The sequence below is a fragment of the Lithobates pipiens genome, unplaced genomic scaffold, assembly GCF_037356315.1.
Source record: "Lithobates pipiens isolate NorthernLeopardFrog02 unplaced genomic scaffold, aLitPip1_a1.2 Scaffold_13, whole genome shotgun sequence".
NCBI lineage: Eukaryota > Metazoa > Chordata > Amphibia > Anura > Ranidae > Lithobates > Lithobates pipiens.
Genome location: NW_027507718.1, coordinates 82,462,165 through 82,486,683, shown reverse-complemented (window position 1 = coordinate 82,486,683; position 24,519 = coordinate 82,462,165). Strand labels below are relative to the sequence as shown.

At 46.1% G+C, this 24,519-nt stretch overlaps 1 protein-coding gene across 2 annotated transcripts in view; it reads right to left on the bottom strand.

The window, feature by feature from the left end:
* Nucleotides 1-1,466: 1,466 nt before the first annotated feature.
* Nucleotides 1,467-24,519, bottom strand: part of LOC143974141 (prostaglandin reductase 1-like) — a 77,728-nt gene continuing 54,675 nt past the window's right edge. For both annotated transcript variants that reach the window (XM_077475254.1, XM_077475253.1), the window contains exons 6-10: nucleotides 14,534-14,651; nucleotides 12,494-12,649; nucleotides 11,694-11,799; nucleotides 3,193-3,317; nucleotides 1,467-1,725 (exon numbers count right to left, since the gene is read on the bottom strand). In XM_077475254.1, coding sequence (XP_077331380.1) covers nucleotides 1,615-1,725; nucleotides 3,193-3,317; nucleotides 11,694-11,799; nucleotides 12,494-12,649; nucleotides 14,534-14,651 — 616 coding nt within the window. In that variant the 3' untranslated portion in view covers nucleotides 1,467-1,614. The remainder of the gene's footprint in view (nucleotides 1,726-3,192; nucleotides 3,318-11,693; nucleotides 11,800-12,493; nucleotides 12,650-14,533; nucleotides 14,652-24,519) is intronic.

Genomic DNA, 24,519 nt, shown 5'->3' with positions numbered 1-24,519 from the left:
TTTGTGGAGGTAAAGCAATGAAATATGGACACAATGATCCATGAGAATCTTACCTCTATATTGAATGATACTCACCCAAAAGCTAAAAAACAAAAATTGGTCCCCGTGGCTAGTGTACAATAGCAACCTGAATATTAATAATACTCTACTCTCACTCTGATAAATAACCAGGCCCCATTAGCAGCAATCTTTTGACCAGGTCCCCTCAACTCTTACCCCACCCTTTCCCTTTACCTTCTCTTCTTCCCTCATCTAAACATTATTTTTTCCTAAAGTGGAAGTGCAAGTATTACTAACTAAGCTTAAATTTGCCTCCAACCCATTTCTAAAACCTATGCTACCATGTGGAAGGAAGATGCATATACTTATCTATTCTCACAGCATTCCAGTCTATAAGTGACGTCACTGCCCAGGCAATGCAACCATTGTCGCTGCTCTCTCCCTTAAAGCTGTTTGCTGGGGAGATCACATCGCAGACTGGATCAGTAGTAGGTACAAGGTAACTACATGATGGTTAGTATATGATTTAGAAGGGGGTGGGAGCAGTTTTAAGCTTAGTTAGTGATAGCCTGGATTTGCACTTAAATTCTTGTGCTTCTGCTGGTATGAATCCTTTCTCCCATACCTCTACCTCCTTCTTTTGCATTACCCACAGAGTCTTTAAATGAAATGAAACTAAATAATAATACGCTTTAGGTCTTCAGCATCCATTGCATATTGCGTATGCAAACCACAGATCTCCCAAGAACAGTCATGATTGAATCTACCCTTCCACCCCTTTTCCTGATCCCACTCTACTCACCCTTGCTATAAAATTACCTTTGGACTTTTTCCAGCGACCTTCATACAAAAACTTGGAAAATTGTGTACTGCTTAGCATTACTTTTGTTTTTTTATACTGCAAGATTTTTGTGTTTCACTATGCACTCGTTTTATGTCTGGAATGTACCTTAGGTCTATGTTCACACTGAAAGAGGCTTTGAAATTGTGCGACTTCACTTGAAATCTTACTATTTCAAAGCTGCATGTCAGTGTGACTTCAGGTGAGATTTGGCTGACATCTGTGCAACTTCATGCGCATATGCCTATGTAAGTAGCACACAAAATCACCAAAAGTAGTGCAGGAACTTCTTTTTTAAACTGGTGCGGCACCACAAAGTCTGCATCGCTATGATTTGAACAGTTCCTTTGTGGTCAATAGGGCGGGACTTGTCGTGCGATTTGACGCCAGTCACGCCATTGTGAGCGGGGGGGTAACCCTTTGAAAAAATGATTAAAATTTAACTGAAAAGAAAATGCATATTAGGTAGAAATCCTATTTCTTTCTCTCTGGCTGGTTCGCATCTATGCCCTGCCATTTAGTGTAAAACAAAAGGTAAACTCCACGATAGAACTTTCTACTATGTGCAGACCCAGGGCTGTAAGCAGGGTGAAAGATGGTAACATGAGGTTACTAGCAGTCAATATTTAGAAATATATGATATTTATTTATGTATGCTTATGGCATTTGAAAAAATATTATTTCACAGCCAAGTAGTAGATTTGAATTCTAAAACTGATTTTTCCACCAAACACTAAAGGACACCAGCATGTACAAATGTATTTATTCAAATTTCACGCTTTGATAATTGCTTTTCCAGTGTTTTCTCCATTGAGCATTCCAATGAATCCTGACGGCATGTTTTCAAACCCATTGGTGATATGTTCATTATACTTCAACTTGCCCTGAAAAAATTAATATGTATTAAAAAGTTGTATATATATATTTTCTGTACATTTTTCATCTGCAACCATTTATATTAATTTAATAAATAACTGTACTTAAATAACTGCTCCAAATGGCACCCTCAAAGTGGTTTTTAAGCCACTATAATTCATGACATCCCCTCTGTTTAACAATATGGGGGTTATTTACTAAAGGCAAATCCAAGTGCAAACTACAAGTGCAAAGTGCCCTTGAAATTGCACTAAAGTGCACTTGGAAGTGCAGTCGCTGTAGATCCGAGGGGGGCATGCAAGAAAAATAAAAAAACAGCATTTTAGCTTGCACATGATTGGATAATAAAATCAGCAGAGCTTCCCTTCATTTCAGATCTACCCCTTAGATTTACAGAGACTGCACTTCCAAGTGCACTTTCAGTGCAATTTCAAGTACACTTTGCACTTATAGTGCAAAGTGGATTTGCCTTTCGTAAATAACTCCCTAAGTGTCCCAGTGCCTGTGTTCTATAAAAGGATGCCGATTTGTACCTTATATCAGACCGTCTCCCGGTGCTCACGTGACTCCTCGGCTCTCTCCTTTCCCAGTCTGACAGATACAGCGGGAGGGGTCAAAAACTCCCACTGATGTCAGCCGGTGAGCAGAGGAGGAGAGAGGTGAGACATCAGCTTGGGAGGAGAGGAGAGAGAGCCAAGCAGTCACGTGAGCGCCAGGAGACGCTCTGATTCAAACTACAAATCGGCATCTTTTTTATATAGCATTGGGACACATATTGTTATTTAACAGAGGGGATGGCATGAGTAGATTGTAGTTTTTATAGCAGTGGGGGGGGGGGGGGGCTGAGATAGCGCTGACAGGCAGGGAGTGAGTGTGGAGAGGGGGACAGAGGAGGACAGAGCAGGGCTGGGGAAGACGGAGGCATGTCAGAGTGTCAGGGCTCAGCAGCCATAATAAACTGTGATCAGTTTACAGGGGGAAGGCAGAACCAGGCAGGATCAGCCAGGTATTTCAGGTGATACAAGGGGCTAAATTACACAGCACAAGCACTGTATAACATGCTTTAAAGGAACAGGATGCTTTTTTATTTTTATTTTTTATGGGTAACACACACTTTAAACTTTCCTCAACAAAAAATGTAATGGAAATTCAGATTTAATATGATGGCTACACCTGATTCTTATGACCGTGGCCCACCCTCTAAAGGGATTGGCTGGCCATTAACTCCCTCTGTTTTCAATCACAGCCAGTGAGGAAGAAGTGGGGTACAGAGCAGGGCTCGGGAGCAATCATGCACGAGTGCCCCCACAGAGGATCCAGAGGTGCTGGCGGGGGACCTGAGAAAAGGAAGAATTATGGCTGCTGTGTACAAAAACCATTGCAAAAAGCAGGTAAGTATAAGATGTTTGTTACTTTTTAAACAAATAATGTAATCTTTGATAGCACTGTAATATAAATTGCAGTCCATAACTTACCTCTAAAATCCATTCTAACAGCTGCTTCTGTCCTTCCTCATAGATGGGCTTGTCCTCATAACTGAATATCAGAAACCCTTCTATACGAAGTTGTTTAAAGAGAATTACTAACTGAGCATATGGCCCTGTAGGTGAAAAAAATCTAAATCAAAATCAATTCTGTATTAGCTCATGGGGCAGTTTTTATTTACACTCCATCTTTTTTGTTTTGTATGTGTCAGGAAATGTTCCATCCGCTGATAATATCTGTCTCTTGGCGTGCAGTACTGAGGTCCACCAGCAGGTGTCTCCTGTCAGTTTTGAGCTGTCAGGAGAGCTTTTCCCTGCTGATGCTAGATCATCTTTGGGCCGCAGTACTGGCGTCCACCAGCGGATGGATCCTGGCAGTATGGAGCAGGCAGCACCTCCTGCAATCAGGTGTCACTTGAGGCCAATCACAGGCCTATAAATAGCTGGCAAGCAGTCATATGTTTGCCTCGGTATTGTTCCTTGTGCCCTGACCTGCTGCTTGCGATCCTGAACCTGTTCCTGTACCCTGTACCCTGTACCCTGTACCCTGTACCCTGTACCCTGTACCCTGTACCCTGTACCCTGTACCCTGTACCCTGAACCTGTGACCCGTGGCTCTGGTCCTGTTTCCCTGTCCTGGTCCCAACCCTGTCCCACCTGTTACCATTATTCCTGTCCTGAAGTCTGATCCATCCATCCTCTCCCTGTCCTGTGTTCCTTACCCCATTTGCTGATCTCCCCGTGTATGACCTTGGCCTGGCTTGTGACTCTGATTCTGGACTGCCCTTGTTTATTTGCTGATCCTCTGTGTATGACCCTGGCCTGCCTATCGTTTACGGTACTTGCATTTCCCATTTATTGTACATATCTGTCTGTTGTTGTTTGGGGGTCTTTGTTGGTTGGTTTATTGCACTGTGTGGTTGTATTCATATTATTCACTTTCTTTAATAAATCATATTTCACTTATACACGTTTTGGGTTTCCTCTGTTGAAGTCCACACAGTTCTGGTCTTATCTGATACGTGACAGAATACCGAGGTCATCCCTGACCAGAAGTGGCTACACAGAGGAACCATCTTGGTTCAGGTTGCTTACTGAAATGAATTTAGAGGTAATCCGTTATTATGCTTTGTTGGCGTCTGAGAGTGGTGACTATCTCCGCCAGACACTGAAAGGGTGGACCAGTGATCAGCTGTTGGAAACCATTCGTTTAGCTCACTCCTGGGTTGATCAGGGCTGTATGTTGTTTGGGGATGTTCAGCCGTTAATTAAAATCTGCACAGAGCTGGCCCTGCCCTGCATCCCAGAGGGCCAGGATGATTTTTCTCCCCCCTTCAGTATTAATCAAGTCGCATCACTGGTATGGCTTCTGGAAGATGATTCCCCTTACTTTTTTGAGCATTACACAGCCTGTTCCCAACAGAGGATAATAGAATGTGTTGATTCCGTACAATCCCTTGTTAGACAGGCAGTCTGTAACCCGCAGTTTGTACAACCACTACTTTTAGCATGGTCTGGTATTTTTCAATCGGCCACAGCCAGCCCACAACTTACCCTCTCTGCTACCAAACACCCGCCTGCCCAAGAGTCTCTTCCTCCATCACCTATGGCAACCTCAGTTTCAGCCCAATATACTCTACTTCCCACCAAATATCAATACCCTGTTTCTTCCTGCTGCACATATCCTGCCTTTAATCCAACAGCCTCTTTACTACGGCCCACTATCCCTCAAGAACTTCCCCCAGCCACTGTTACCTCTTCCCTGCCATATTCCAACCCTTCTCTCCAGTCTGCTTCATCCCCTACCTATAGATCTGCAGCTACCTACAGGCCTTCAGTAGCTAAATCTAAAAAGAGACGGAAGTTCTTTCCTACCCATTTGATCCTGCCAGTAACGCAACCTGCCTCCGCACCAACCAACCTGCTCCAGTCTGCCTGCATGCCAGCCGAACCTGATCACCCTCCTGATTCTGCCAATCATCTGCCTGCTATCCAGCCTGACGCCTTGCAGCCTGATGTCCCGGCCTTCCAGCCTGACGCCTTGCAGCCTGATGTCCCGGCCTTGCAGCCTGATGTCCCGGCCTTGCAGCCTGATGTCCCGGCCTTGCAGCCTGACGTCCCGGCCTTGCAGCCTGACGCCTTGCAGCCTGACGCCTTGCAGCCTGATGTCCCGGCCTTCCAGCCTGACGACTTCCAGCCTGATGTCCTGGCCTTCCAGCCTGACGACTTCCAGCCTGATGTCCCGGCCTTCCAGCCTGACGACTTCCAGCCTGATGTCCCGGCCTTCCAGCCTGACGCCTTCCAGCCTGACGCCTTGCAGTCTGATGTCCCGGCCTTCCAGTCTGATGCCTTGCAGTCTGATGTCCCGGCCTTCCAGCCTGATGCCTTCCAGTCTGATGTCCCGGCCTGCCAGTCTGATGCCTTCCAGTCTGATGTCCCGGCCTGCCAGTCTGATGCCTTCCAGTCTGATGTCCCGGCCTGCCAGTCTGATGCCTTCCAGTCTGATGTCCCGGCCTGCCAGTCTGATGCCTTCCAGTCTGATGTCCCGGCCTGCCAGTCTGATGCCTTCCAGTCTGATGTCCCGGCCTGCCAGTCTGATGCCTGCCAGTCTGATCTCCCGGCCTGCCAGTCTGATGCCTGCCAGTCTGATGCCTTCCAGTCTGATGTCCTGGCCTGCCAGTCTGATGCCTTCCAGTCTGATGTCCCGGCCTGCCAGTCTGATGCCTGCCAGTCTGATCTCCCGGCCTGCCAGTCTGATGCCTGCCAGTCTGATGCCTTCCAGTCTGATGTCCTGGCCTGCCAGTCTGATGCCTTCCAGTCTAATGTCCCGGCCTGCCAGTTTGATGCCTTCCAGTCTGATGTCCCGGCCTGCCAGTCTGATGCCTTCCAGTCTGATGTCCCGGCCTGCCAGTCTGATGCCTTCCAGTCTGATGTCCCGGCCTGCCAGTCTGATGCCTTCCAGTCTGATGTCCCGGCCTGCCAGTCTGATGCCTTCCAGTCTGATGTCCCGGCCTGCCAGTCTGATGCCTTCCAGTCTGATGTCCCGGCCTGCCAGTCTGATGCCTTCCAGTCTGATGTCCCGGCCTGCCAGTCTGATGCCTTCCAGTCTGATGTCCCGGCCTGCCAGTCTGATGCCTTCCAGTCTGATTTCCCGGCCTGCCAGTCTGATGCCTTCCAGTCTGATGTCCCGGCCTGCCAGTCTGATGCCTTCCAGTCTGATGTCCCGGCCTGCCAGTCTGATGCCTTCCAGTCTGATGTCCCGGCCTGCCAGTCTGATGCCTTCCAGTCTGATGTCCCGGCCTGCCAGTCTGATGCCTTCCAGTCTGATGTCCCGGCCTGCCAGTCTGATGCCTTCCAGTCTGATGTCCCGGCCTGCCAGTCTGATGCCTTCCAGTCTGATGTCCCGGCCTGCCAGTCCGATGCCTTCCAGCCTGCCGTCCCGGTGCCTGCCCTGCAGCCTCCCGGTCTGATGTGCCTGCCTCCCGGCCTGAGGTGTTCCTGCCCGCTGTCCAGCCTGAAGTGCCAGTGCCCGCTGTCCAGCCTGAAGTGCCGGTGCCCGCTGTCCAGCCTGCGGTGCCCATTTCACCAGCTTGAAGTGCCTGTGCCCTCTGCCCAGCTTGATGTACCCGCTGCCTCGCTTGATGTGCCTGCTGCTAAACCTGTTATGACTCTGCCTGTTGCCCAGCTTGATGCCATGGACTTGTCCCAGCAGCAGCTAGTTGGAGCGTCCGGAGGCCGCTCCTTTGAGGGGGGGTACTGTCAGGAAATGTTCCATCCGCTGATAATATCTGTCTCTTGGCGTGCAGTACTGAGGTCCACCAGCAGGTGTCTCCTGTCAGTTTTGAGCTGTCAGGAGAGCTTTTCCCTGCTGATGCTAGATCATCTTTGGGCCGCAGTACTGGCGTCCACCAGCGGATGGATCCTGGCAGTATGGAGCAGGCAGCACCTCCTGCAATCAGGTGTCACTTGAGGCCAATCACAGGCCTATAAATAGCTGGCAAGCAGTCATATGTTTGCCTCGGTATTGTTCCTTGTGCCCTGACCTGCTGCTTGCGATCCTGAACCTGTTCCTGTACCCTGTACCCTGAACCTGTGACCCGTGGCTCTGATCCTGTTTCCCTGTCCTGGTCCCAACCCTGTCCCACCTGTTACCATTATTCCTGTCCTGAAGTCTGATCCATCCATCCTCTCCCTGTCCTGTGTTCCTTACCCCATTTGCTGATCTCCCCGTGTATGACCTTGGCCTGGCTTGTGACTCTGATTCTGGACTGCCCTTGTTTATTTGCTGATCCTCTGTGTATGACCCTGGCCTGCCTATCGTTTACGGTACTTGCATTTCCCATTTATTGTACATATCTGTCTGTTGTTGTTTGGGGGTCTTTGTTGGTTGGTTTATTGCACTGTGTGGTTGTATTCATATTATTCACTTTCTTTAATAAATCATATTTCACTTATACACGTTTGGGTTTCCTCTGTTGCAGTCCACACAGTTCTGGTCTTATCTGATACGTGACAGTATGTTTTGTTATGTATTATTTTGTAATGTGTTGTTGCTGCATAATTCTGGTCATATACATTGTGACAGACCTAGCTGGGACCGAGGTTCTTGGAGGGGACAGAATGCGAGCCTCTTGCCTTGTGATTATGGGCCCTCGCATTTGGGGGAACGGTGCAATTGTGAGCTGTATGCCTGGGGACCCCTGAGGTGGTGTTACTTGGATTCAGGTCTGTGCCCCCCCCCAAGACACACAGACTCTGGATATGTAAATGCCATGTTATCAATAGACTAAATCACACTATTGGGACACAAACTCTTAGATGCTAATATCATCACCTCCAGCCATCCTGACTGTCTTGTATAATGTTGTGTAAATGTGTCTAGTCTGAGTATTGAGTATTCACATATTGTTGTTTGTGCTAATTAACCCTGTGTTTATGTTTATAGTAATGTTTATTGAATTGTGAGCAAGGAGCCGAAAAGTCTTATCCCTTCAGTCAAACTAGTCTGAGTGTTGATTAGATAATTAGCTCATGCTAATTAGGTTAGGTTTTAGTCACCCCGCTGTATATATATTTTGTGTGAGATCTCAAATAAAGGTAATTCCTGATGTACTCTTAAGACTGGTGTCGTCTAGTGCTTGGGGGTTCCTATAGCCAGATCCATTGGACTTGTGTTCCAGGACTTAGGAAACGGTATATAGAGGGAAGCACTCAATCGGAGTGTGGGATCGGTTCCGTCACTGACATGCATTACAGAATATGCTGTACGCGGCTGTATGCGCATAAATGCTGGTACCTGCTTGTACACATGCGCGCATACGGGCAACATTTGCATTTCGAGGTATATGTCCAAACGCATGTGCAAGTACCAGCAGTTAAGCTTTATAATTGTGTACAGTGTTTTCTGTAATGCATGTCTATGGGCAGAATTATACAGCAGTTGTGGCTCCTGGGCGCTGCAAATACAGGCCTATTTTACTCGAGGCTATATATACACAGTGTGTATATATAAGAAGGCCCGTATGGTGGGCTGAATTTTTATGGGAGGAGCCCAGAGGGTATTTAAGCAGCCCACTCGCCCATGCTCTTTGTTGGTTCAGTGCGCCATACTACACGTCACTGGGACAAATCTTCCCAGCTCACCTCATGTTCGTGAGTCTGTGCATTGCGGCTTATCCATTCGTGGTCTTCGTCCGCGGTTCCCGCTGACTGTTGCAGGTAGTATTCAAACCTTTTCATATCATGTGCAATCTTGCGATTCATTAGGCTTCCTATCCTGCATCCCTTTCGTAAAAAACCTGCCTCCGAGTTGTTGTCGTTCAAGTCTCAACATCATTCAGCACAGAACATTTGTAAGTTCCTTCTGTCAAACACGATTAATTTGTAAATCCAAGCCTCCAAGCTGCTGTCGGTCGTTGTCCAATATCACTCGCCATAGGCTTCACTGTTTATAAGATTCATGGTCCATGGGGTTGCCATCTCATCCATTTGCAGATGAGCATGTATTGTTTGTATGGGTTCTGTGGCTGATTGGAGGTGGTAAATAGACCCACCTGGTGCCTTGTTTGCACTTTGATGAGTGCTGGGTGGTTGGTATGTGTTCGGTTTCAGAGCAAGGGGTGGCATACACTCTACAACCAATTTGTATCAGATTAATTTAATACTCCTTACTACCGATTCGTATCAGATTCAATTCATATATTTTACAACCGATTCGTATCAGAGTAATTTCTCTTTACAAACGTTTCGTATCAGATACATTGCATACTGTCTACCATTGCCATTAGTTGTTTCCCCCATGCCATGTGTTTTAGTTCCCACAGCAGAACTTACGAATCGTTTGTACACGGTTCTTATCTCATTTATTTACCAAACCAAAGTTATTTTCTGTGCGTCATGCACAGCGCCACACCACACTCTTCGGGTGTGTTGCACACCCGCTCCAGTCCAATGCAAACCCTGTCGCACGGTCACTGCTGCAGGTAGGATTCGTTACCGTGTTTGTCATGTCAAAATTTTGCAGCCACTTGCGGGGTCGCCCATACCATGTGTTTGGTTCCTGCAGTGGAACTTACGAATTATTCGTACGCACTTCTCGCATTCTATTTCCTACACCAAACCTTGTTGTTTTTTCCTCAAGCATGGCATCACGCCACACCTTCCTGATATGTTGCACTCCAGCCACAGTCAGCCGCAAAGTTACTCGCATGGCCCACTGTCGCAAGTAAGCTTTGTTACCAAATTCTTTATGTCCTATCAATTCGTTACCATTCGTTGTCTCCCATATCGTTCATTAGTTAACCCTAGTTAACCCTATGGAACCTACGAATCAAACTGACGTTGTCCTTATCCCTTTATACTGCTCGCTTAGGGGTATGGTAAGCCGCCAAATAAACCATTTCTATCCTTTTCCCAGTAAACCAACTCTCCATCATTGAGACCCTCGCATCCATACAAAATCATCTTAGCAGCTTGACACTCTTGTTGAGACCTTTTCAAAATGTGATATCATCTCAGCAACCTCTCACTCATACAAGAAAAAAAAATAAAAAAGACCACAGTAAACCGTCAGTATTCTCAGCTCATGCAGTCAAACCTCTCCTACAGGGCATACAGAAGCACCAACTCATAGTCTGTGGCAAACGCCTACCTATCATGAGTGCCCTTTTCAGGGACATGTCTGAAATCCTTACTCATTCTCCATTTGGGGCTTTGCTCAGCCTAGTCATCCAAGCTGCCGTCTACCAGGCCTTCTATGGTTTCCTACGACCTAGTGAATTTGCCATCAGTGGCTCCGCCAGTCAGACACTGCTCCGACTCCACCTGACTTTCCAAAACATTACACCCTTCATCTCACAGTCTAGTCTACAAAACGCAACAAACCGGCCTGGGATTGACATCAACCTGTTTCAAACTAACAATGCCTGGTGCTCAGTGACGCTACTGTCCCATCTACCCAGCCAATCTGATGGTAGCTCGTTGCTACCCTTTCTAACCAGCCCCCTGAGCTGGTTAGAAAGTGGCAGCCAGTCTATCAAGCATCCTAAGCAACTTGGGCTTCAACTCCCGTCAGTCCTCTGGACATTCATTTCGGATCGGAGCAGCCTCAGCTGCCTCCCAACATGGAGTTCCTATTGGATGCCTAGCATGAGGAAAAGCATGGAGGAAACATGTAGGACACAGGAGCTGCCACCTGACCCGCTGCCCGTCCCACAGCTTGCACCTGTCACTCGCTGCCTGACCCGCCACCAAGATAGGCTAAGTGCCGGTCAGACAGCGAATGAGTGGGCATGTGTGGGGGGGGGGAATTTGTGCATTTGATGGGCACAGCGGCTGCATTTGATGGGCACAGTGAGGCTGCCTTTGATGGCAGAGTGGCTGCCTTTGACGGGCACAGCAGCTGCATTTGATGGGCACAGCGGCTGCATTTGATGGTCACAGTGGCTGCATTTGATGGGCACAGCGGCTGTATTTGATGGACACAGTGGCTGCATTTGATGGGCACAGTGGCTGCATTTGATGCCGCAGTAGATGCATTTGATGGGCACAGTGAGGTTGCAATTGATGTTTTTTTTTCAGTATTCAGACTGCGAACGAGCGGCCGGGGGAGTGCTAGGGTCACAGTGGCTGCATTTGATGGGCACAACGGCTGCATTTGATGGCACAGTAGCTGCATTTGATGGGCACAGTAGCTGCATTTGATGGGCACAACAGCTGCATTTGATGGGCACAGCAGCTGCATTAGACGGGCACAGCAGCTGCATTTCACGGGCACAGTGAGGCTGCAATTGATTCTTTTTTTTCCAGTATTTTTCAGAATTTTTCAGTTTGTTTGCACCCCCCCCCCCCCCCCCCCAAAAAAAATTTGGAGCACCAGCCGCCACTGGTTGGAAGTATTAACGAATGCCTTTGCAGATGGTTTAGCCACTTAAATAGTAAAACTTCTGTTTTATGTGGTTTCATTCCTGTGATAATAAACAAAGAGTTATTACCTGTTTGTGGAACAGAATCATTGTACGTAGAGATGCAACCACACACTGCAATTCTTCCAAAATTCTTCATTTGTTGAAGAGCTACATCAGCAAACTTTCCTCCAACCTATATATGCAAAACATAAGTAAAAAAAAACATTCACTTTAGAAAATAGTTATATTGCCGGCTCTGTAGAACTGTGTGCATAATTGCTAATTTTTATACAAATATACCTTTTACTGATGGGTATTTCAGTTCCGTCCCTGACATCTGACCGCCTAAATATTGATTCCAAATGCTTGACGTGGGTTTTAAGTTGGCCTCAGCAGCCTTTTATTTAACACCCATTAACAATTCAATAAAAAATAATAAAAGGTACCAAGATAAATAGCCAGATATTGCCAGGAAGAGGACTTTTGGGAGTCTATTAACAAATTCTTAACTAAGTCCTACTTCTATTCCCAGCAGCACACTACTGACTTGAGGATAGTTCCAAATTGAGCATATATACTGCCTTCCACCAAGAAAAATGTAAACAAAAATGCCTTACAGATCCAAAATATTGGTTGTTTATTGCATGTTAGGCAAACTCTACATATGCATTTAGGGGGAGCTCTGTCTTGTAACTGGTCTATTGGCCCAAAATCCTCCAACTCTGCCAATTAAAGTTCTAGTACACAAAGATTTGTGCTTTTTAACTGTCTGTACCCAAGCTACTTCACTTTTCCCAGAAGTCAAATATGTATCCATGTGCAAATAAACTTAACATAGATAACTGAAACTCTTTGTTGAAATTAGCCACACACTCACAGTTACTTACATTCTCAAAGTAACAATCGTAGCCCTCTGGAGATGCTGCCTTCAGTGCTTCCTCCAAAGAACTTACAGTCTTATAGTTGAATGCTTCATCAAAACCAATTTCCTTTAAATACGCAACTTTTTCATCTGAGCCAGCAGATCCAACCACTTTACATCCCTGTTCAATAAAAGCAAAAACGTGTAAAACCTTGAAAATAATGTCAGTAAAAAATTCAGTGAAAAACGAATTTATAATAGAAGAATGTACTGCATATTATCAATTAATTATGGACCTTTCTTTATAGAAAGCCAAAAAATGCTCACTGTGGATAATGTATATAAACAGTGCTCAGAATAAATGAGTACACCCCTTTTAAAAAGTAAGATTTTAATCAATATCTCAATGAACTCAAGAACAATTTCCAACATTTTGACAAACCTGAGTTTTATAGAACATTTGTTTAGCCCATTACATTAAAGTAAGGTTACTAATATAACTTAGATTACAAAATCTTCAGTTTTATTCAAATTAGTTGATGCAATGAACACCTCAGAACAAAAACTACTACATCTAGTATTTTGTATGACCTCCATGATTTGTAAGGACACCACCAAGACTTCTAGGCATGGAATGAACAAGTTGGCGACATATTGCAACATCTATCTTTTTCCATTCTTCAAGAACTACCTCTTTTAGCACCTGGATGCTGGATGGAGAGTAATGCTCAACTTGTCTATTCAGAATTCCCCATAGGTGTTTGATTGGGTTCAGATCAGGAGACATACTTGGCCACTGAACCACTTTCACCCTGATCTTCAGAAATACAACAGTGGCCTTAGATGTGTGTTTTAAAACGTTGTCATATTGGAAAAGTGCACGACAACCAAGGGCACGGAGTGATGGCAGCATCTTCTCTTTCAATATAGAGCAGTACATCTGTGAATTTGATATCATCAATGCAGCTCCCGACACTTGCAGCACTCATGTAGCCCTACAGAAGGACACTGCTACCCCCATGCTTCACTGTAGGCACCATGCATTTTTCTTTGTACTCCTACCCTTTGCAACGCCATACAGCTTTGAAGCCATCAGTTCCAACATTTATCTTGGTCTTATCACTCAAGTATAAAGAGTCTCAGCAGTCCTCTTGTTTTTCAGCATGGTCCTGGCAAATTCTACGTGGGTTTTTTGTGCATAGGCTTTAAGAGAGGCTCCCTTCGTGGATGACAACCATGCATGCCATTCCTGTGCAGTATATGCCATATTGTGTCATGGGAAACAATCACCCCAGTTTGGCTTTCTACTTTTTTGGCTAACTGCAGTGAAATTGCATGGCGGTTTTCTTCAACCCTTCTCATCAAAAGACACTCTTGTTGAGGTGTTAACTTCCGTGGATGGCCTGGATGTCTCTGTGAGATGGTTGTTGTTCCATCTTTGTTAAATTTTTGTATCACTTTTACATAGTTACATAGTTACATAGTTAGTAAGGTTGAATAAAGACCCCAGTTCTTCCAGTTCAACTTGAGTGAGTGTGCGTGTCTACAATTATCCCTATCCCTGTACATTGCATCTCATTAAGATGCTCATCTATTATATTATTATTTATTCAAGGTACCCATATAGCGCCATCAGATTACACATACATCACAAACTCACATCAGTCCTTACCCTCAAGGAGCCCACAATCCAAGGTCCCCAACTTACATTCATATACTAGGGCCAATTTTGGACAGAAGCCAATTACCCTACCTATTTGTGGGAGTATTTTGTAGTATAGTGTCCCATAGAAAATGTTGATTCTGAAATGAAAGTAAAGGTTTTTTGACAAATCTGTTGGAGTGTTCTCATTTATCCTGAGCAGAAGCTGTGTGTGTGTGTATATATATATATATATATATATATATATATATATATATATATATATTGGTATAAATACTTATTATCTGCAGATTCAGGTTATCAAAGTAGCATCATTCAATGCTGAATGTTAGGACCGCCATACTGTATTCTCATACTGCAATATGGTCTGGTGTACAAAATGAGTAATGTCTCGTTATTTACCTTTATCTTGGCAATTTGGCCAACAATAGTACCAACAGCACCTGCCGCTGAGTTGACAAGAAGCACTTCACCTGGCTTTGGATCACAGATTTGCTTAAGACCAATGTATGCTGTGACACTGAAAGAAAAATGGTCATTGCAGATATTAAATAAACTTCTATTATTTGTTCCCTTTTGATATGCTAAATATATATTTGAAAGATAGAGTTTTTGTCTGGCTAATGCCGAGTACACACGTATCAGACTATCCAGCGGACTTGGTCTGGTGGACAAACCGCCAGACTGTCCGCCGGACTTTCCGAATGAGCTACCTGCCCACACACGGCACTTTTGAGGCGGACTAGCCGCCGTACCCCCAGACTATCCGCCATACTTTTAAAAAGAACGGACTCGCCCACACACACGGAGGAAAGTCCGTTCATTTTGAGCGCGGCTCCAGGTAGCAGGGACCAGCGAAGGAGGCGTCGCTGGCCCTGTCACCTGGTATGGATTTAAAGGGGAATACCTATGCCAAAAAAATGGCGTGGGGGTCCCCCCCCGGGTCCATATCAGACCCTTATCCGAGCACGCTACCCGGCCGGCCAGGTAAGGGAGTGGGGATGAGTGAGCGCCCCCCCTCCTGAGACGTACCACGCCACGTGTCCTCAACATGGGGGGGTGTTTTGGGGAAGGGGGGCCACGCGGCCCCCCCACCCCAAAGCACCTTGTCCCCATGTTGATAAGGACAAGGGCCTCTTCCTGACAACCCTGGCCGTTGGTTGTCAGGGTCTGCGGGCGGGAGGCTTATCAGAATCCGTGAGCCTCCTTTAATAAGGGGGCCCCCGGATCCCGGCCCCCCACCCTATGTGAATGAGTATGGGGTACAATGTACCCCTACCCATTCACCTGTGAAAAAAAAAAAACACAACACACAAGGGTTAAAATAGTTTATTGCACAGCTCCGGGGGTCTTCTTCCGTCTTCGGGGGTCTTCTCGCCGGACTCCTCCGCTATCTTCTACTAGCTCTTTTACTAGTGGAGGAGCCCGGCTTTATTCTTCGCCGCTGCCCTCTTCTTCCGACTTTGGGGGTCTTGTCCCCCTCTTTGGTTCTTCTTGTGGGGTCACCACGCCTTCTTCTAGCTCTTTTACAAGAGGTGGCCCGGTCTTCTGTCGCCACCGCCTTCTGTTCTTCTGTTCTGTTCTTCTCTTCTTCTTTTCTTGAGCTGTTGCCTCATCGCTGTCTCTGGTCACAATGACAGGCACGCGGTGTGTGGCGACTTATATAGGAACATCGCCGGATGATGTCCCCACCCATTATGATATCACAGTCCAAGAGGATGCTGGGACTGTGACATCATAATGGGTGGGGACATCATCCGGGCTTCTCCGCTAGTAAAAGAGCTAGCAGAAGATAGCGGAGGAGTCCGACGAGAAGACCCCCGAAGACGGAAGAAGACCCCCAGAGCTGTGCAATAAACTATTATAACCCTTGTGTGCTGTGTTTTTTTACATTTTTTTTCACAGGTGAATGGGTAGGGGTACCCCATACACATTCACATAGGGTGGGGGGCCGGGATCCGGGGGCCCCCTTATTAAAGGGGGCTCACGGATTCCGATAAGCCTCTGGCCCGCAGACCCTGACAACCAATGGCCAGGGTTGTCGGGAAGGTGACGGGGCCAGCGACACCTCCTCCGCTGGCCCCGGCTACCTGGAGCCGCGCTCAAAATGAGCGGACTTTTCTCCGGGAGGGAAAAGTCTGTTCATTTCAAAAGTACAGCGGACTAGCACACACACGGCCATATTGTCCGCCGAAATGCGAGTCCGGCGGACAGATTGATGTGCAAAACTACTTTCTTAGTCCGCCGGACTTTTGGGTAAAAAAAGTCCGCCAGAGCCCCCACACGGGCGGATTGTCCAGCGGACTTGAGTCCGCCAGACTTTTCCACCGGATTATTTGATCGTGTGTACGCGGCTTAAGGGTAGACACCAGAAAATATGCACCTCATCCCAGAATATAAATTTTTCAAAGAAAAGAAGGATTTTGGAAGGGGACTATAGCGGGGCTTAAACAAATAAAAATTAGAAACTCCCAAAAAATATAAAAAATACAAAATGTTTTATTTAACCTCTTCAGCCCCGGAAGATTTTACCCGCTTCCTGACCAGAACACTTTTTGCGATTTAGCATTGCGTCGCTTTAACTGACAATTGCGCGGTCATCCGACGTTGCACCTAAACAAAATTGACGTCCTTTTCTTCCCGCAAATAGAGCTTTTTTTTTTCCTCAGTTTAGGAAGATATGTATTCTTCTGCATGCTTTTGCTAAAAAAAATCGCAATAAGCGTATATTGATTGGTTTGCGCAAAAGTTATAGCATCTACAAAATAGGGGATATTTTTATGGCATTTTTAATATTACATTTTTTTTTTACTAGTAATGGCAGCGATCTGCAATTTTTATCAGGACTGTGACATTATGGCGGACACGTCAGACAATTTTGACACATTTTTGGGACCATTGGCATTAATACAGCAATCAGTGCTATGAAAATGCATTGATTACTGTAAAAATGTCACTGGCAGTGAAGGAGTTAACACTAGGGGGCGATCAAGGGGTTAATGTGTTCCCACTGAAGGGGGGAGGGGACTGTGAAGGGGAGATGACAGATCGCTGTCCATACTCTGTATAAACAGACGATCTGTCTGTTCTCCCCTCAGAGAACCGGACCCTGGCTCTTGGTGTGCTGAGCTGAGGTGGTGAGTTTCTCTCTGTCTCTTGTTGAATTGTGGCAAAATGGCTCTTGATGGTTAATATTTCTTGTATATATTTGTTGTCACATTTTTCCTATGCTACATATATATGTTTTTTGTTTTTGTATAGCCTGTTCGCTAGTCTACGGTTGATGCGTATGTACCCTGATGAAGCCGTGAGGCGAAACATGTCGGGACAATATACGATCATGCAATCTTTATAAAATTTCCTTTAAGAAAAAGTTGAAACCATCATAATTGGAGATGTTTTGTGATATTCAACGATCGAATGGATTTGCTATTTGTTTTAATCTTTGCTTAAATAAAACATATTTAGTATTTTTATATATTTGGTTGCTCATTATTATTTGTTTAACCACTTCCCGACCGCCGCACGACGATGTACGTCGACAGAATGGCACGGGCAGGCATAAGGGCTTACATGTACGTCCTTGCCTGCCCGCCGGTCGGGGGCCCGATCGGGCCCCCGCCCGGTGCCTGCGGCGGTCGGTATTCGTTCGGGAGCGATCCCGGACGAGGGGACGGCCATTCATTCATGGCCACCCCCTCGCGATCGCTCCCGACCAATGAAAATGTCCCGTGACATCATTTCCTCTCCTGTAATGTAAACACAGGAGAGGAAGTGATGTATTCTCTCCTCCGTGTCGGTATTTTTCGTTCCGGCACCGAGGAGAGAGGTTCGGTGAGTTGCACCAACACACCACACATACAGTAGAACATGCCAGGCACACTCACACCCCCCCTTTACCCCCGATCACCCCCCAATTACCCCTGCCCCCCCAGTCACAGTGACACCAATTGCTTTTTTTTTTTTTTTTTTGCATTGGTGTCATTTGTGACTGTAATAACTGTTAGGGCAGTTAGGGTTAGCCCCCTTTAGTTCTAATGTGCCCCCCTAACCCCCCCAATAAAGGTTTAACCCCGTGATCACCCCCCGTCGCCAGTGTCACTAAGGCTGGGTTCACATTGCAGCGGTTTATGAGAACGAATGTGATTCGCACCGCACTGCAGTGCAAATCACATCCGATCTCTGTGCGATTCGAGTTCAGCCATACAGATAGTATGGCTGAATTCGTGTCGCACCCGCCGCACCTGCCGCACCCGCCGCAAATTCGCACGGGACCCTTTTTTTGGCCCGCAGCAGAATCGGATCGCATGGGTGTTCACACCATGCGATCCGAGTTTGCAGATCGCACTGCCATATGCGAACTGATCTGGGGGTGTCATTAACATTTCACTGACACTCCCAGCAGTTCGCATAGGGCAGTGTGAACTGCCGCTGGGAGGCATGCGATGCGGGAACCCGCCGCGGATTCATGGCGTACCCGCATCGCTCCAGTGTGAACCCAGCCTAATAAGCGATAGTTTTTCTGATCGCTGTATTAGTGTCACAGGTGACGCTAGTTAGGCAGGTAGGTATTTAGGTTCGCCGCAGCTTTTTATAGCGCCAGGGATCCCCATATACTACCGCATAAAGCCCCCTGATTGCCCCCTAGTTAACCCTTTCACCAGTGATCACCATATAACTGTTACAGGTGACGCTGGTTGGTTAGTTATTTTTTTATAGTTTCAGGGCACCCGCCATTTATTACCTAATAAAGGTTTAACCCCCTGATCACCCGGCGGGTGTCATTTGTGACTGTAATAACTGTTAGGGCTGTTAGGGTTAGCCCCCTTTAGTTCTAAGGTACCCCCCTAACCCCCCCAATAAAGGTTTAACCCCGTGATCACCCCCCGTCGCCAGTGTCACTAAGGCTGGGTTCACATTGCAGCGGTTTATGAGAACGGATGTGATTCGCACCGCACTGCAGTGCAAATCACATCCGATCTCTGTGCGATTCGAGTTCAGCCATACAGATAGTATGGCTGAATTCGTGTCGCACCCGCCGCACCCGCCGCAAACTCGCACGGGACCCTTTTTTTGGCCCGCAGCAGAATCGGATCGCATGGGTGTTCACACCATGCGATCCGAGTTTGCAGATCGCACTGCCATATGCGAACTGATCTGGGGGTGTCATTAACATTTCACTGACACTCCCAGCAGTTCGCATAGGGCAGTGTGAACTGCCGCTGGGAGGCATGCGATGCGGGAACCCGCCGCGGATTCATGGCGTACCCGCATCGCTCCAGTGTGAACCCAGCCTAATAAGCGATAGTTTTTCTGATCGCTGTATTAGTGTCACAGGTGACGCTAGTTAGGCAGGTAGGTATTTAGGTTCGCCGCAGCTTTTTATAGCGCCAGGGATCCCCATATACTACCGCATAAAGCCCCCTGATTGCCCCCTAGTTAACCCTTTCACCAGTGATCACCATATAACTGTTACAGGTGACGCTGGTTGGTTAGTTATTTTTTTATAGTTTCAGGGCACCCGCCATTTATTACCTAATAAAGGTTTAACCCCCTGATCACCCGGCGGGTGTCATTTGTGACTGTAATAACTGTTAGGGCTGTTAGGGTTAGCCCCCTTTAGTTCTAAGGTACCCCCCTAACCCCCCCAATAAAGGTTTAACCCCGTGATCACCCCCCGTCGCCAGTGTCACTAAGGCTGGGTTCACATTGCAGCGGTTTATGAGAACGGATGTGATTCGCACCGCACTGCAGTGCAAATCACATCCGATCTCTGTGCGATTCGAGTTCAGCCATACAGATAGTATGGCTGAATTCGTGTCGCACCCGCCGCACCCGCCGCAAACTCGCACGGGACCCTTTTTTTGGTCCGCAGCAGAATCGGATCGCATGGGTGTTCACACCATGCGATCCGAGTTTGCAGATCGCACTGCGATATGCGAACTGATCTGGGGGTGTCATTAACATTTCACTGACACTCCCAGCAGTTCGCATAGGGCAGTGTGAACTGCCGCCGGGAGGCATGTGATGCGGGAACCCGCCGCGGATTCGTGGCGTTCCCGCATCGCTCCAGTGTGAACCCAGCCTAATAAGCGATCGTTTTTCTGATCACTGTATTAGTGTCACAGGTGACGCTAGTTAGGCAGGTAGGTATTTAGGTTCGCCGCAGCTTTTTATAGCGCCAGGGACCCCCATATACTACCGCATAAAGCCCCCTGATTGCCCCCTAGTTAACCCTTTCACCAGTGATCACCATATAACTGTTACAGGTGACGCTGGTTGGTTAGTTATTTTTTTTATAGTTTCAGGGCACCCGCCATTTATTACCTAGTCTCACTAGTGTACCCCTAAATTTAGGGGTGTCTACTTTCCAAAATGGGGTCATTTGGGGGGGGTTTGTGCCATCTTGGCATTTTATGGCCTTCAAAACTGTAACGCCCTTAGAAAGCCTGAAGGCGGTGCTTGGTTTTCGGGGCCCCGTACGCGGCTAGGCTCCCAAAAAGTCCCACATATGTGGTATCCCCGTACTCAGGAGAAGCAGCAGAATTTATTTTGGGGTGTCATTTCACATATGCCCATGGCATGCGTGAGCAATATATCATTTAGTGACAACTTTGTGAAAAAAAAAAAAGTTTGTAATTTTCCCGCAACTTGTGGCAAAATATAAAATATTCCATGGACTCAACATGCCTCTCAGCAAATAGCTTGGGGTGTCTACTTTCTAAAATGGGGTCATTTGTGGGGGTTTTGTGCCATCTTGGCATTTTATGGCCTTCAAAACTGTAATAGGTAGTGAGGAGTGAAGTCAAATATTTACGCCCTTAGAAAACCTGAAGGCGGTTCTTGGTTTTCGGGGCCCCGTACGCGGCTAGGCTCCCAAAAAGTCCCACATATGTGGTATCCCCGTACTCAGGAGAAGCAGCAGAATTTATTTTGGGGTGTCATTTCACATATGCCCATAGCATGTGTGAGCAATATATCATTTAGTGACAACTTTGTGAAAAAAAAAAAAAAAAAATTAAAGTTTGTAATTTTCCCGCAACTTGTGGCAAAATATAAAATATTCCATGGACTCAAAATGCCTCTCAGCAAATAGCTTGGGGTGTCTACTTTCTAAAATGGGGTCATTTGTGGGGGTTTTGTGCCATCTTGGCATTTTATGGCCTTCAAAACTGTAATAGGTAGTGAGAAGTGAAATCAAAAATTTACGCCCTTAGAAAGCCTGAAGGCGGTGCTTGGTTTTCGGGGCCCCGTACGCGGCTAGGCTCCCAAAAAGTCCCACATATGTGGTATCCTCGTACTCAGGAGAAGCAGCAGAATTTATTTTGGGGTGTCATTTCACATATGCCCATAGCATGTGTGAGCAATATATCATTTAGTGACAACTTTGTGTAAAAAAAATTTTTTTTGTCATTCAATCGCTTGAGGCAAAAAAATAAAATATTCAATGGGCTCAACATGCCACTTATCAATTTCCTTAGGGGGTCTACTTTCCAAAATGGGGTCATTTGGGGGGGTTTTGTACTGCCCTGCCATTTTAGCACCTCAAGAAATGAGATAGGCAGTCGTAAACTAAAAGCTGCGTAAATTCCAGAAAATGTACCTTAGTTTGTAGATGTGACAACTTTTGCGCAAACCAATAAATATACAATTATTGACTTTTTTTTACCAAAGACATGTGGCTGAATACATTTTGGCCTAAATGTATGACTAAAATTGAGTTTATTGGATTTTTCTAATAACAAAAAGTAGAAAATATCATTTTTTTTCAAAATTTGCGGTCTTTTTACGTTTATATCGCAAAAAATAAAAATCGCAGAGGCGATCAAATACCATCAAAAGAAAGCTCTATCTGTGGGAAGAAAAGGACGCAAATTTTGTTTGGGTACAACATTGCATGACTGCGCAATTACCAGTTAAAGCAGCGCAGTGCCAAATTGTAAAAAGACCTCTGGTCATTTACCAGCAAAATGGTCCGGTCTGAAGGTGGTTAAGCACCGCTATGGTCCACTTCCAAAATCCTTATTTTCTTTAAATATATTTTAAAGAGTTTAGCTATATTTGTTTGATAACTGTAAAAAAACATCTTATGGATTTTGCCAGAAATCAAGCCAGCTGATCATTTTTTGTATACTCCCATTACCCTTGCAGCACTGATATCAGTTAGCACTGTTCTCTCTGTGCACTTACAGAATATCTGCCCCTATGTTATGGAGAAGGGAAGAGAAGAGTTCTGTAGTTTTAAAACACTAAGCCCTTGTACACACGGTCGGAGAATCCGTCGGAATGTGTCCTATCGGACTGTGTTGTCGGATAATCCGACTGTGTGTGGTATGCATCGGACTGATTCCGTTGGAATATCCGTCGGACCAAATTTTCCAACATGTTGGAAATATTTTCCGACCAACTGGTCCGATCGGACATACTCTGATCATGTGTAGCCTACTCCGACGGACAAGGTGCCACGCATGCACACATTAAAATTCCGACACGGAAGCGCTCGTTCAGGTAAAACTACTGCTCGTAAGCGATATAGCACATTCGTCATGCTGCAATGTTAAAAATTATTTCATCAAGCGCATTCTCTTGTTCTTTACAATGCTGCAAGAAAGAACTTCTTTTGATGCTCATAGTCACACACACTTCTCCTGAACGTATTTCATTACTCTTTTTTAACCATTTCAGCAATACAATTTTAGTTTGCGCCACATCTACACAATTTTAGATTTGGTTTATTCTTTTTTGGATGTTTTTTTTTTTGGATTTCCTAAAAATCTCCTTTAAAGACAGTTTGCTCATTTCTCCTTTTTTTTTTTTTGGTGTGTAAACTTTCAACAACTTTATTCTATTTTTGATATTTTGTTTTTATTTTTTAATCTACAGGAGGTTGTTTAGTGTTGTTACCCCTTGTTATTTATTTCACTTAGTTTTTTTGAAATGTACCTGCCTGCTCACAAATAAACTGGCCTTTTGGAAGGAAAACACATACACAAGTATTTCTTCAAACAAAAAAATACCTTTATTTCGGTGTCAGTAACAGATAAAGAGGGAGGCAGCAATGTTGAAACTGGGGAGATTAGTGAAGCCTTTGGCCCCCAGGGCACACATCAACTATTTAAACGCAAAAATTGGTGGCCTGAGGAATACATGTCTGAGGGAGAGAAGTCTGGTCCTGAAGTCCATGAAACCCCGAACAGCAGCAGATGACATCTATGTTCCCAGACTGTGGTACTACAACAGGCTGCATCTTCTGTCAGACCAGACTGAACCCAGGTCATCACTCTCTGGTCTTCCTTCCACGCTTCCTTCCGGGCTGTGGCTGTGGTGCTGGAGGTGTGGCAGAAGGAGGAGGAGGAGCAGGGGCATGGGCCAAACTACACAAGTGTGTTTCTTGTGTCATTTGGCCCAACAGACCCTTGTTGAGGGTGTGGAGAATAACCTCCTCACACAAGATCTGTTGCCCCTGCTCCATTTTATCAAGCTTGCACGCAACCATGGCGGCAAAGGCCTCTTGGTAGGTGGGTTTTGCTTGGAGTGCCGCAGAAGCCTCACCAATCAGCCTCAGGGCTGACTCCTCAACATTTTCCCCCCTTTCTTGCCCTTTTGCGTGGTAGGCGGAGGGGAAGGACCAGGCATTCAGTGAGGCTCCTTTGGCTGCCCACCGCCTGGCTGCCGCTTACCCCCACCTCCTCCTGGCTGCCACTTTCCACAGCCACCTCCTGGCTGCTGCATTCCACACCCTCCTGGTCCTGGCTGAGTTCTTCCTGTGTATGAAAAAGGGACATAGTTTGAGTTTTTGGTTCATCAAACACACACAATTTTCACATCAACACTGTTGCAAATTGTTAACCAATAGAAAAGATTATCATTCTGAGCCCAGCATTTTTCTTCCTTGTCCCAAAGGTTTTGGCCACTACTGTCTATTGATATGTGAAACACTTTCAAAAATCAGCAATTAGTGAGCAAAAATCAAGTTAACATCATTCATTTTGACTCCACAAATATGTACAACAAAACTATACCTGGTTCAAGCTGGGCTTCCACAGTTCTTCCTGAGTGGAAGGCCCAGGTTGGGCGTCGGAAGACTCATCGGGTGTGGAATGGAGCATAGAAGGACACGCGGAAGGAAGGGTAGAGAGGGATTCTCTGACATCAGCCTGGTCTGCCAGAAAATGCATCCTGTCATAATACCACAGGGTGGGGACATAAACGTCATCTGCTGAAGCTCCAGATTGCATGGACTTCAGCACCTTGGTCCTCTCCCTCATATATGTACTCCTGAGGCTACCAATTTTCTTTTTTAAATATTTGACGTCTGCCCTGGGGACCACCGGCTTCACAAACTCAACCAGTTGCAACATTGCTGCCTGCCTCTTTTGTCTGTTACT